The sequence below is a fragment of the Moschus berezovskii genome, chromosome 9 (assembly GCF_049115385.1).
Source record: "Moschus berezovskii isolate FMDL1 chromosome 9, NW_MosBer_1.0, whole genome shotgun sequence".
In the NCBI taxonomy this organism is placed as follows: domain Eukaryota; kingdom Metazoa; phylum Chordata; class Mammalia; order Artiodactyla; family Moschidae; genus Moschus; species Moschus berezovskii.
The window spans coordinates 113,015,935-113,027,268 of record NC_142468.1 but is presented as its reverse complement, the minus strand read 5'-3'; the positions used below and the strand labels follow the sequence as shown (position 1 = coordinate 113,027,268).

Sequence of the window (11,334 nt, the reverse complement as noted above, 5' to 3'; positions counted from 1 at the left end):
ATGAATCAGTGTTTAAGGGTACATATAGTAAGTTTTATGCCACTATTAACAGTTATACCTCAAAACATTGACAGTAGACATAACAGCAGTAGCTAAATCTTTAGGTCTATCAGTTCAGTTCAGTTCAGTTCAGTCGCTCAGTCATGTCCGACTCTTTGCGACCCCATGAATCACAGTACGCCAGGCCTTCTTGTCCATCACCAACTCCCGGGGTTCACTCAAACCCACCTCCGTCGAGTCGTTGATGCCATCCAGCCATCTCATTCTCTGTCGTCCCCTTCTCCTCCTGCCCCCAATCCCTCCCAGCATCAGAGTCTTTTCCAGTGAGTCAACTCTTCACATGAAAACGGAAAATACAAAAAAGCTATCAATCAACACCACTAGATAGTAATGATAAGTTTGGTTTTTTGGGTGCTGTTTAAACAGCTGGTATTAGGGCTCACTTTGAGTTTGTAAAGGGCGTCTCTGGTGGCTCTTATGGTAAACAATCCAACTGTAATGCAGGTGACTCCAGTTGATCCCCGGGTCGGGAAGATCCCCTGGAGAAGGGAATGGCTCCCCAATCCATTATTCTTGCCTAGAGAATTCCAGGGACATAGGAGCCTGGTGGGCTACAGTCCATGGGCTCGAAAAGGGTCGGACACGACTGAGTGACTAACACCTTCACTTTGAACATGGAAAACTCAACAGTGCTGATGTTTCTGCTTAAAAGTAAGTTAGATGCAGAGAAACATGGCTTAAAATGCCATCTAAATTTTCATGATACACACATAATACAAAAAGAGTTTCCTTTAATACAGATTTTCTCATCATGTTTAACGGGAAACAACTAAAATCTCATGAAAACAGTCCAGTAGGGAAATTTTTACTATTGAGTTTTCAAATCATATACTTTTTCTTCAAAATCTGTATATATTATTTGATGTTTTCACAGGTAGGTCCTGATACAGATATGATCCAGTTCAGTTCAGTTCAGTCGCTCAGTCGTGTCCGACTCTACGCGACCCCATGAATCACAGCACGCCAGGCCTCCCTGTCCATCACCAACTCCCAGAGTTCACTCAAACTCATGTCCACAGAGTCGGTGATGCCATCCAGCCATCTCATTCTCTGTCGTCCTCTTCTCCTCCCGCTCCCAACCTTTCCCAGCATCAGAGTCTTTTCCAGTGAGTCAGCTCGTCGCATGAGGTGGCCAAAGTATTGCAGTTTCAGCTTTAGCATCAGTCCAGATTTGATCCACCTCTAGCTAATAGAGAGGAAAATCTAGAGAATTCATATTCACATTCAGCAGCACCTGGAAAGAGACAGAAGTATACTGTTTATCTAAAATTCTTGAGTTAACAAAGTGTTAGCTAAAACAAAACAAAAAACACCTGAGACCTTTCCTAGTGTTCTGAAGAATGAAACATATCTATACATGACATGACACAAAACACAAGAGGGCTGCATTATCTGCCCACGGTTGAACGTGTGGCTGAGCATCCGAGCTGCTGGCTTTCTCACTCTTCACTCATTCACTCAGTAACTATGCGCAAAGGTGCTGTGACAAGCACTGGAAGTACACGATGAAGGTGACCCAGTGCACCCTGAAAACGATACGCTATCAAGTGGAAAAATAGATGAACAGGCAATTTCCATACAGAGTCATAAGTACTAAGACAGATACAAAAGATGGCACAAGGAACACTAGAAGGGACAGCCAGTTTTTGTCAATCCTGCCAGCTTTTTGGTGGAGGTGCTGTGGAAGTAGGTACCTGAAGGACAGGAGAAAGCACAGGAGATGGAGGGGAGAAGCAATACAAAGACCGGCGGTGAGGAAGCGCACGTGTGGGATCCTACACAGTCTGGCTGCTTAGATGCAGAGCTAAGAGGCAGAGGATGGTGGTCAGGAGATAAGGCCGCCTACTTTGGCAGGACCCAAACTGATGTGGGTGTTTGGAGTTTTTCCTGAGGGCAAAAGATAAACTAGTGAGAAAGTGAATGACAGGGAAATTTTAAAGTCACTCACCAAGTGACAGCTACACAAACATGATTGCTTGAGTCTGGGTTTCCTAGCCTTAACCACTACCAGACACGAGACGTTGATGAACTCCACGTTTTCTGAGAATAGTGTCAGGGTGCAGGCTGACAGTTCCACAGGGATGGCAGAAGTAGAGGAAGGACACAGCCAGAAATGAAAAGAAATACACAGACCTTTCCAGATTTTTTTAAAGCTCTGGAACATAATAAATAAATAAGGAATAAGGATATTTTTCACTATGATTGCTCATGTTTTCACATTTTTCATTAGCTATGTATAAGGAAAAGTATATAACATAGCATTTGTTATACAAGCAATGAAAAGAGATGCCACTTACTCTTTACAGTATTTCAGAAATCAATGTCTAAATTTAATTTATATGTTTTAGCAACTTACCTTCTTCTAGTTCTCTAATAATACTCTCCATCAACTTCCGCGGCGTCTGAAATAAGTCAAATATTATTTACGCTTAAGTTAAACAAGAGATGTTATCAGAGAAATGATACACAACTTAATACACGTGACATTTAAATAATACTTTTAGAGACTAGACCTAACTTGAAGATTACGTAGCAGAAAATGATCACATAAATAGAAGAAAATGAATTCCTACTTACTCTGCTTTTAGATACCAGAGAACATATATATGGAATGCTATTTAGATTAATTTGATAAAAGTACAATAAATGTCAGTCTATCGAGTACACATCATTTCAGAGGTTACGGAAATACCCATAATCCTAAGAACGACTCACAAGATCACTAAATTCTCTTCTAACAGCTCTTGCCCTAAATATGTTCTTCTGAGACCTTTATTTCAATTTCTAGGTGAGCGTCGTGTTGAAATGGAGGAAGTAGTTTGAAGTTGAATGTTAACAAGGAGAACACATCTGCAATTTTCTGTAAACTTTTCCATTTAACGAAAACACAGACAGGTGAGAAGATTATACACAAGCAAACAATGTACCAGCAAGATTTAATTCTGAACACGTTTAGTGAGAAGAATTCTCTCACAAGTGCTAGTTTCTGAACTATGTCCCACAGAGGGAGAAGGTCCCACAGGGGTCACTGCAGCGCTTAGGAACAGAAGTCACAGCTTCATGTGCTCTGAACACTCCTTATCTAAAGGGCTCTATACTTGTCTCCGTTTTATATAATATGGTTCCACACAACAGTTTTTGTTGTTTTAAAGAAAGGTTGTCTATTTTGAAAAAAAAAAAAAATTTTTTTTAAGGTATGAGAGTCATTGATTTAGTCAAAGTTCTGAATTCTACAAAAGTAGTAACAAAGCCAATGGCCTTCTTACTGAGTCCAGAGTCCTATGCCAACTACTTCCTCATATTAAGAAAAAAACACATAAATTCTAACTAAAATATAGAGAAAATGAATATGTAAAACCTTATTATATAGTTCAATAATGCTTGTGGCATGACATGACATAGTAGCTTTCTAACTAAATTATATGTTTTAAAGGCATGAACAAGAATAAATTTTTATCGAACTCCTATTTGTAGCAGTCGATATAGTTAATTTATATAGCGTAACAGTTTTTTAAACACAGGACAGGGAACTTGAAGGAGAAAATCTTTAGTTGAATCAAGCAGGCCCAAACTGAAGACATTCATCCATAAAAGGATGTTCATCTCCTCCAGATTAAAAAAAAAACAACAAACCTGGCTTATTAAAATTTGTCAACAAATGAATTTTCCACATTTTGCATTATTTAGGACAAAATGTAAAACCCAAAACATATCTCTCTTTACTGTCTAATATACTTCTATCCAAGCTGTCATCATTAGTTAGTATATACAAAAATGTATGAGCATAATGTCAACTATAATCTAAATCCAGTCAGAAACTGCAGTTGAACTTCATTCCCTCAGCCTGGAGTTTCAAGAGGATGACTTATACTCCTACCCTCCTCATGAGAAGAGAGGAGATTTACTTAATGGGTGAGTTTGGGAGAAGGAATGAAGAAGTGCTTGCATGGTTCCCAATCTCCTCTTTGAAAAGACGTATGTGCCCACAGCACCGAGAACTTGGGTCTGCAGTAGGCAGCCTGCCCCAGGGACGGGGATCACGCATTTGCTTCCTCCTCTTAGGCCTGCGTGGGGAGGTGTCTGACTTGGGATGAAGTGTTTGGAGGCCCGCTGTGACTGCACAGCTAAAGCACGTCCTCCAGGTTCATGGCTCTCAAGAACTAAGACCCAACATAGCCGAAGTGCTGTCAAAGAAACCTCAGGTTGCTCTTCTATGATGGCAAGAAGCCAAAAGAGAAAACAGGTTGAGATTGCATTTAACAAGGGCTCCTTTTCTCTGGATGTGAGAGTTGGACTATAAAGAAAGCTGAGCGCCAAAGAATTGATACTTTTGAACTGTGGTGTTGGAGAAAACTCTTGAGAGTCCCTTGGACTGCACAGAGATCTAACCAGTCCATCCGAAAGAAAATCAGTCCTGAATATTCACTGGAAGGACTGATGCTGAAGCTGAAACTCCAAAACTTTGGCCACCTGATGTGAAGAACCGACGCATTGGAAAAGACCCTGATGCTGGGAAAGATTGAAGACGGGAGGAGAGAGAATGGGGCGACAGAGGATGAGATGGTTGGAAGGCCTCACCGACTCGATGGTTGTGAGTCTGGGTAAGTACCGGGAGTTGGTGATGGACAGGGAAGCCTGGCGTGCTGCAGTCCATGGGGTCGCAAAAGTCAGACACGACTGAGCGACTGAACTGAACTGAACTTTTCTCTGCATCACCAACATCATGAAAACACCATCCAAACCATAAACCCGTGTGCTCTGACTGGATATTTTAATCACAATGATTACACGATGAAAACTAGTTCCAATTTAAAGACTCCCCGTCATTACTATCTTAGTCATCATTCATCCAGGTGATGTCAAGACAGAGACAAAAGTGAGCTCCATTTACAAGTTTTAAATATTTGATTTAAGTACGAACTTAGAAACATTCTACAACTGCTCACCAAGATATGTTTTAGACATTTAAATCAAAATTCTGTCAGTAAAACAGCAATTAAAGATGTAAGAAAATGACAAAAATGATAACCTAAAACTAGAAATTAATCTTTTGATTTAGTATTACAAGTTTGTTTAATTCATAAGAAGGATTTATCTAGGATTCCTTCAAATAAAAAATCACCCATATGGCCTAGTCTTTAGATGCCAGTCATTCACTTAGGCTTAAGGGCAAAAAAACTGTGGTGGGTGCAGCAGAGGTCGGAAATGATTATGAACCACTGCCAAAGTGAAATCAATTAGAAAGTAAGTCAAACATCTGGAAGTATACTTTTGGTTACTTGGCAATAAGATTTCATTTCTATAGTAGAATTTAAATCCAGATTTTCAAGAAAGTTAAGAAGTTAATAAGTATCTCTCAAAAATGAGAAATCTAGGAGAAAACACAATCAAAATATTTAATAATTACGGTTTTTACTTAGTGTGCATAAGTCAAATAAACAACTCAGTAGTTCAAATTAAAACCAAGAATCATTCATATAATCTAAAACCCAAGGAAAAGAAAATAATAGAACTAACCTCGAGCAAGTGAGTCACCATGCTGTGATTTGAAGGGAGTGGATCTGAACTGGAAAACTCTACGTTTGCTCTTGGACAAAGATTTGAATTGAACATTACGGTATTCCTGAAGTTTCCACTGCAAGGCGGCTCCAGGACTGGCCTCCTGCTAGGAGTGCTGAGTACAGATCTGTTCTGCTGTTTCTCTACCTCACGTTTGGTGCTCATTTCTGCCAGCCTCTCAAGAGTCCTGCGGAAGATGGAAAACACCGGTTTCATTCATGCCTCCCTAAATGATTTGCATTTGTTAAGTTGCGGAATAGTAATTGGAATGTCCCATTAAACTGTTTGAACCCTGAAAGCACAGAGCAGACCTCCTGTAAACAATGATAGCTGTATCCTTGTTCTAAAGAAGCACACATGTGTCTGGGGCTCCTCACGTAACAAGTCAAGGTTGGGAGAGGAGAGAAAGGGCGTCAGAGAGAAAGGGAGGTGGCCTCACAGTGACACCTGCTGCCTCTGGGACACACCTGCCTCCAGGAAACAGTTCAGGGATGAAGAGACACGCCATCCCACAAAGTCACGTTCAAGTGTTTCCTGGCACCACCCTGTACATACGTTTCACTCATGACCTCGGAGACATTAAGCATTTGGCTCTGAGGAATCACCTAGAGCCACAATCTCGAGGGGAGGACGAGAAAGTCAGTGGGTGACAAAAGGGCTAAAACACCCCAGGAACAATGGCAAGTATCCCCCGCTTTTCCAAAGTTCATTTTATGTTGCTTCATGTCTACGAAGGGCCTATATCGGCCCCTGTATTTCATAATCAAAAAAAAAAAATCTGAAGAGAATTTTTGGTTTCATTTCAAAACGCAAAACTCTAAACAGCGTTCAGTATATATCTTTACAGTGAGAGGCATTGCACTCCCCAAGTAGGGAGACCGGCCCCACTGAGCTCCTTCTCTGGGAGCTACACCCCACATCGCAGTATCAAGTCTCCACAGCCCTGAACCCTGTCTGAGCACCTGTGCTTCCCATGTGTACACTTATTTTAGGCATCGACTAGCACCACATGTCCTCGGGTACCTGCTTCTTTGCTGTATGCTGTTTTCACTTAATGAAAGGCCTCCTAGGAGTGCTCTGCTTTGGCAGGGAAATCTGGACTCGGCACTGCAGGTTGAATCTGCCCTTTCCAGCCTCCACACCCCCACTCCGTCAGGTCACCATGTTAGTCTCAGACACTTTGTCAATCACCCTGCCTTTCACCCCCGTGTGAATATTCCCCTAGTTCACAAGCATGCTTTTACTTACATGGATAAGTAAGGAAAACTTACAAGGATATACTCATTTTTCTTAGGGTGCCCTCTAGCAGTGACTATCGTGTTAGCTTTCACTTCCTACTAATCTCAGGAAACAAGCTGTATCAAAATTAGGCTTCAGAGACAAATTAATGGACTAGATTTATTTTCTGTGATTCTGGGTTTTGACTTACTTGTCTAGTTTACTTTCCAGTCCCTTTCTAACTTTCAGTTCCTCTAGGTAGAGTTTCTTATATTTTTCCAACTCCGCTTTATCAGAATCTTGAGAAGTTTTCATCTTGGAGAGTTCCGATTCCAAGTTTTTAATTCTGAGTTCCATGGCACTTCTTACAGAAGCAATATGCTCCTCTTGGAACTGCTGTAAGTTTTCTTGAGATGCTGCTGGTATCTAAGTCAAATTTTAAAAGATACATTTTTTTAATGATTATAACCTGAATAATTATATTTGTTACATTTAGTTTTGACTCAGTAATTCAGAGAGCGATTTTATTTTTTTAATTTACTTAATTGGAGGCTAATTACTTTATATTATTGTATTGGTTTTGCATACATTGACATGAATCTGCCCCGGGTGTACATGTGTTCCCCATCTTGAACCTCCCCTCCCCATCCCATCCCTCTGGGTCATCCCAGTACACCAGCCCCGAGCATCCTGTATTGTGCATCGAACCTGGACTGGCTACTCGTTTTACATATGATAACATACATGTTTCAATGCCATTCTCCCAAACCATCCCACCCTCGCCCTCTCCCACAGAGTCCAAAAGACTGTTCTATACATCTGTGTCTCTTTTGGTGTCAGAGAGCGATTTTAAATGTGAAAATAAGAAAAGCGGAACTTTAAAATAATCATCAATGTGACATGAATTAAATCTGAATTATAAAATTAATGTGGAATCAATGTTACAGTAGTACTTAAGGAACCGGATAATTCAAAGACTAAGAGGATGAAGTGAAAATTCAGAAACTGAACAAGACAACTTAAGAATAATTCAAGAGGATGGTGCCAGTCCTAAACCACATTTTCTTTTCCTCCTCATAGTCTTGTTTTATACCAACCAACTGGTCTTATAAGTAAAAGGATTCTAAGTGAGAAGCATTCTGAGATCAACTGTGATGGAAACTGAAATTTTTACAAGGAGAAACAAGTGCCCCCTTCCTTCCAGAAATCTATAAAACACACTGCTCTAAGGGAAGCAGAGGAACGACATAACCTGTATACACCCAAAATGTAATTTACAGTGAGGTGAATTCAAGTACATGACAGGTCAGCAAATTAAGCTGCAAAAATAGGTTGACTTCTTTTCATTTCTCTACGAGATCCTGTCTTGCTGTTTCTTCAGTCTCCCGTCTATACTGCTCAACTTGAGTGTGTTCTATCATATTCAGTTCTATATGAGTTTTGAGTCTCACTACCTCTTGCTCCAACTTCCTGTTCTCTTTCTCTCGTTTCTCACATTTCCTTTGCCTTCCTTTCATTGACAATAACTCCTGTTGAAGAACTTGATTTTTTGCATCCAGGTGCAGACGTTGTGAACATGCAGTTTCCAGCTCTGTTGGAAGGTGATCAATCTGCAAGAATAAAACAATACCATTTGTTTTCAAGATTTTGGATCATTTTCACTATCATTATTTGAAAAGGGAACCCTCTTACACTGTTGGTGGGAATGCAAACTAGTACAGCCACTATGGAGAACAGTGTGGAGATTCCTTAAAAAACTGGAAATACTGCCATATGACCCAGCAATCCCACTGCTGGGCATACACACCGAGGAAACAGAAGTGAAAGAGACACATGTACCCCAACGTTCATCGCAGCACTGTTTTTATAATAGCCATGACACGGAAGCAACCTAGATGTCCATCAGCAGATGAACGGATAAGAAAGCTGTGGTACATATACACAATGGAGTATTACGCAGCAATTAAAAAGAATACATTTGAATCAGTTCCAACGAGGTGGATGGAACTGGAGCCTATTATACAGAGTGAAGTAAGCCAGAAGGAAAAACACCAATACAGTATACTAACGCATATATATGGAATTTAGAAACATGGTAACGATAACCCTGTATGCGAGACAGCAAAAGAGACACAGGTGTACTGAACAGTCTTTTGGACCCTGTGGGAGAGGGTGAGGGTGGCATGATTTGGGAGAATGGCACTGAAACATGTATATTATCATATGTGAAACGAATCGCCAGTCCAGGTTCGATGCATGATACAGGATGCTTGGGGCTGGTACACTGGGATGACCCAGAGGGATGGGATGGGGAGGGAGGTGGGAGGGGGGTTCAAGACGGGGAACACGTGTACACCCGGGGCAGATTCATGTCAACGTATGGCAAAACCAATACAACATTGTAAAGTAATTAGTCTCCAATTAAAATTAAAAAGAAAGAAAGAAAGAACAGCAACAACAAAAAACAATACCATTTGGTTCTGAGGGAAGTGGACTGAGCACAGCCTAACTCAAACCAAGGATCTGACACATACGATGGTGTCTGTATTGTAGAATGCAGGACCTGGAATAACCCAGAGGATCAAGAAAGAAGTTCAAACCACCAAGGGTCACACAATACACTCTTCACTACCACCTTAGTCTCACGACATCTGCACTCGATTGCACACGCCTTCATTGTTCCACAGTAATGCTTTTCTATCTTTCCTCCGTAGAATGACTGCAAGTCACCTCCTAGCAGAATGTCTCTTACTCCTTCCCCTCATCTTGTCCCATGGTTTTTAAAGAAGTTTGAGGTATCTTGTATTGAGTTATCTAGGGCTGAGTTAATAAATGCTTCCCAAAAGAAGATTGTGAAAGTAAGACTCTAATTACTAAATCCTGTAAATATGGATTTTAATCCAATAAGCCTTTCTCTGAACTACAAACAGTTTCTGCTAATTAGAATTGCATTCCAAACAGAAATGATTCACAAGGTTAAAGAAATCCCATCTCCTGAGTTTAGTGAGGTGATCCATACATTTTTCTGAACAACAACAACAAAAATACCTCATTCTTGTAACCCTTTGTTACTTTCCACAGAATAAGAGAACATACCAAAGAAAGGAAACAAAAATTATTTCCTGAACGATCAGTGACAGTGAGTTGGAAAGAACTTTCCTTTAGACAGAATGATTACTTTTTAAGTCGACGTGAGTGGAGCTGGTGGTTTTCAAACATGTCTACAAATTCTTTGACACTTTTCTCATGAAATTCCCTCTCCTCAAGTATGTGCTAGTCCTAGTAACTGATTCCTCCTGGACAGTGTCTGGGGAAACTGCTGTGTGAATTTTAAAGCTAAATAGCTTCTGAATTTTGCTCTGTGGGGAAGCCAACTCTTTTGCTGTGCAGAAGCACAGCCCACATACTGAGCACATGTCAGTGTCCCCACTGACCGCCCCCACCTAATGTCCCCTCCAAAAGCCAGCTCCAACTGCCAGACGTGTGCATGAACAAGTCTTCAAATGACTCTGGTTCCCCCCTTCACGACATCCCGGCTGATGCGACTGGAGAAGAAATGAGCTGGGCCCACTCACTGAGCCTTGCCCCAACACAGACTTGTGATCAAAGGAAATGCTGTTTTGAGTCACTAGGCTTTGAGGTGGTTTCTAACGCAATTTGTTAACAATAAATAACTGGTACAGCTACTGATATTAAAAATGGGGTTCAGTTCAGTCACTCAGTCATGTCTGACTCTTTGTGACCCCATGGACTGCAGCACGCCAGGCTGCCCTGTCCACCATCAACTCCCAGAGCTTGCTCAAACTCATGTCCATCGAGTTGGTGGTGCCCCCAAATGAGGTACTGCCATTAAAAAAGAGCTGAAACATGTCAGAATGCCTTTGAACCTGGAGGTAGGTGGCACCTGAATGGCTGCAGAGAAAGAAATGAAAACCCAATGGGCTTGATGACACTGTACACAGAAGCCTGACGGTCCTTGAAGAGGCTGCTGGTGACGACTTCTAGGCAAGAGAAGAAAATGACACTGAAACATGGGGGGCAGAGACTCTAGCTATGAAGCAGCTGAAAATAAATCAATGAGAGGGATAAGCTATCAAAAAAATTAAAAAATGCTATTAAATATAAAGGAACCAAGACTCACTGGGTTCAATATCTGTATCCCCTTTACAGCATCTCCACATGCCCAATTGTCACATGATGCCAAAGGACAGAAATGGCTTCTGGGCTAAGATCAAATCTAGGGTGCTGCCAGGAAAACATGGTCTAAAGGTAAAACCTGTAGACTGTAAGTGTAAGACCCTGGAAAGACTTAAGGTGGTGCCTCAGATTCCTTTAAGGATCTTAAGAGCAAAAGAACGTTAAAGGTGTCATCCTGCAAAGTTTCACAGAAAGCCCAAGGTGCAGTGCTTCCTTCAAAAAAGATTTTCGAGGGTAACTTTTCCAATGGCATGAACCCCAATCAAATTCATAGGACACTAGAAGCTTTAAAGAGAACCT

General features: G+C 41.1%; 1 protein-coding gene across 32 annotated transcripts in view; it reads right to left on the bottom strand.

Moving 5' to 3' along the window:
• Positions 1–771: 771 nt before the first annotated feature.
• Positions 772–11,334, bottom strand: part of LOC129545947 (ankyrin repeat domain-containing protein 26-like) — a 111,850-nt gene continuing 101,287 nt past the window's right edge. For 31 of the 32 annotated variants that reach the window (XM_088840152.1, XM_088840149.1, XM_088840150.1 and 28 more), the window contains 5 exons: positions 8,292–8,447; positions 7,049–7,263; positions 5,578–5,806; positions 2,417–2,462; positions 772–1,294 (listed from right to left, as the gene is read on the bottom strand). In XM_088840152.1, coding sequence (XP_088696278.1) covers positions 1,221–1,294; positions 2,417–2,462; positions 5,578–5,806; positions 7,049–7,263; positions 8,292–8,447 — 720 coding nt within the window. In that variant the 3' untranslated portion in view covers positions 772–1,220. The remainder of the gene's footprint in view (positions 1,295–2,416; positions 2,463–5,577; positions 5,807–7,048; positions 7,264–8,291; positions 8,448–11,334) is intronic. The other variant, XM_088840173.1, reaches the window with a different exon arrangement.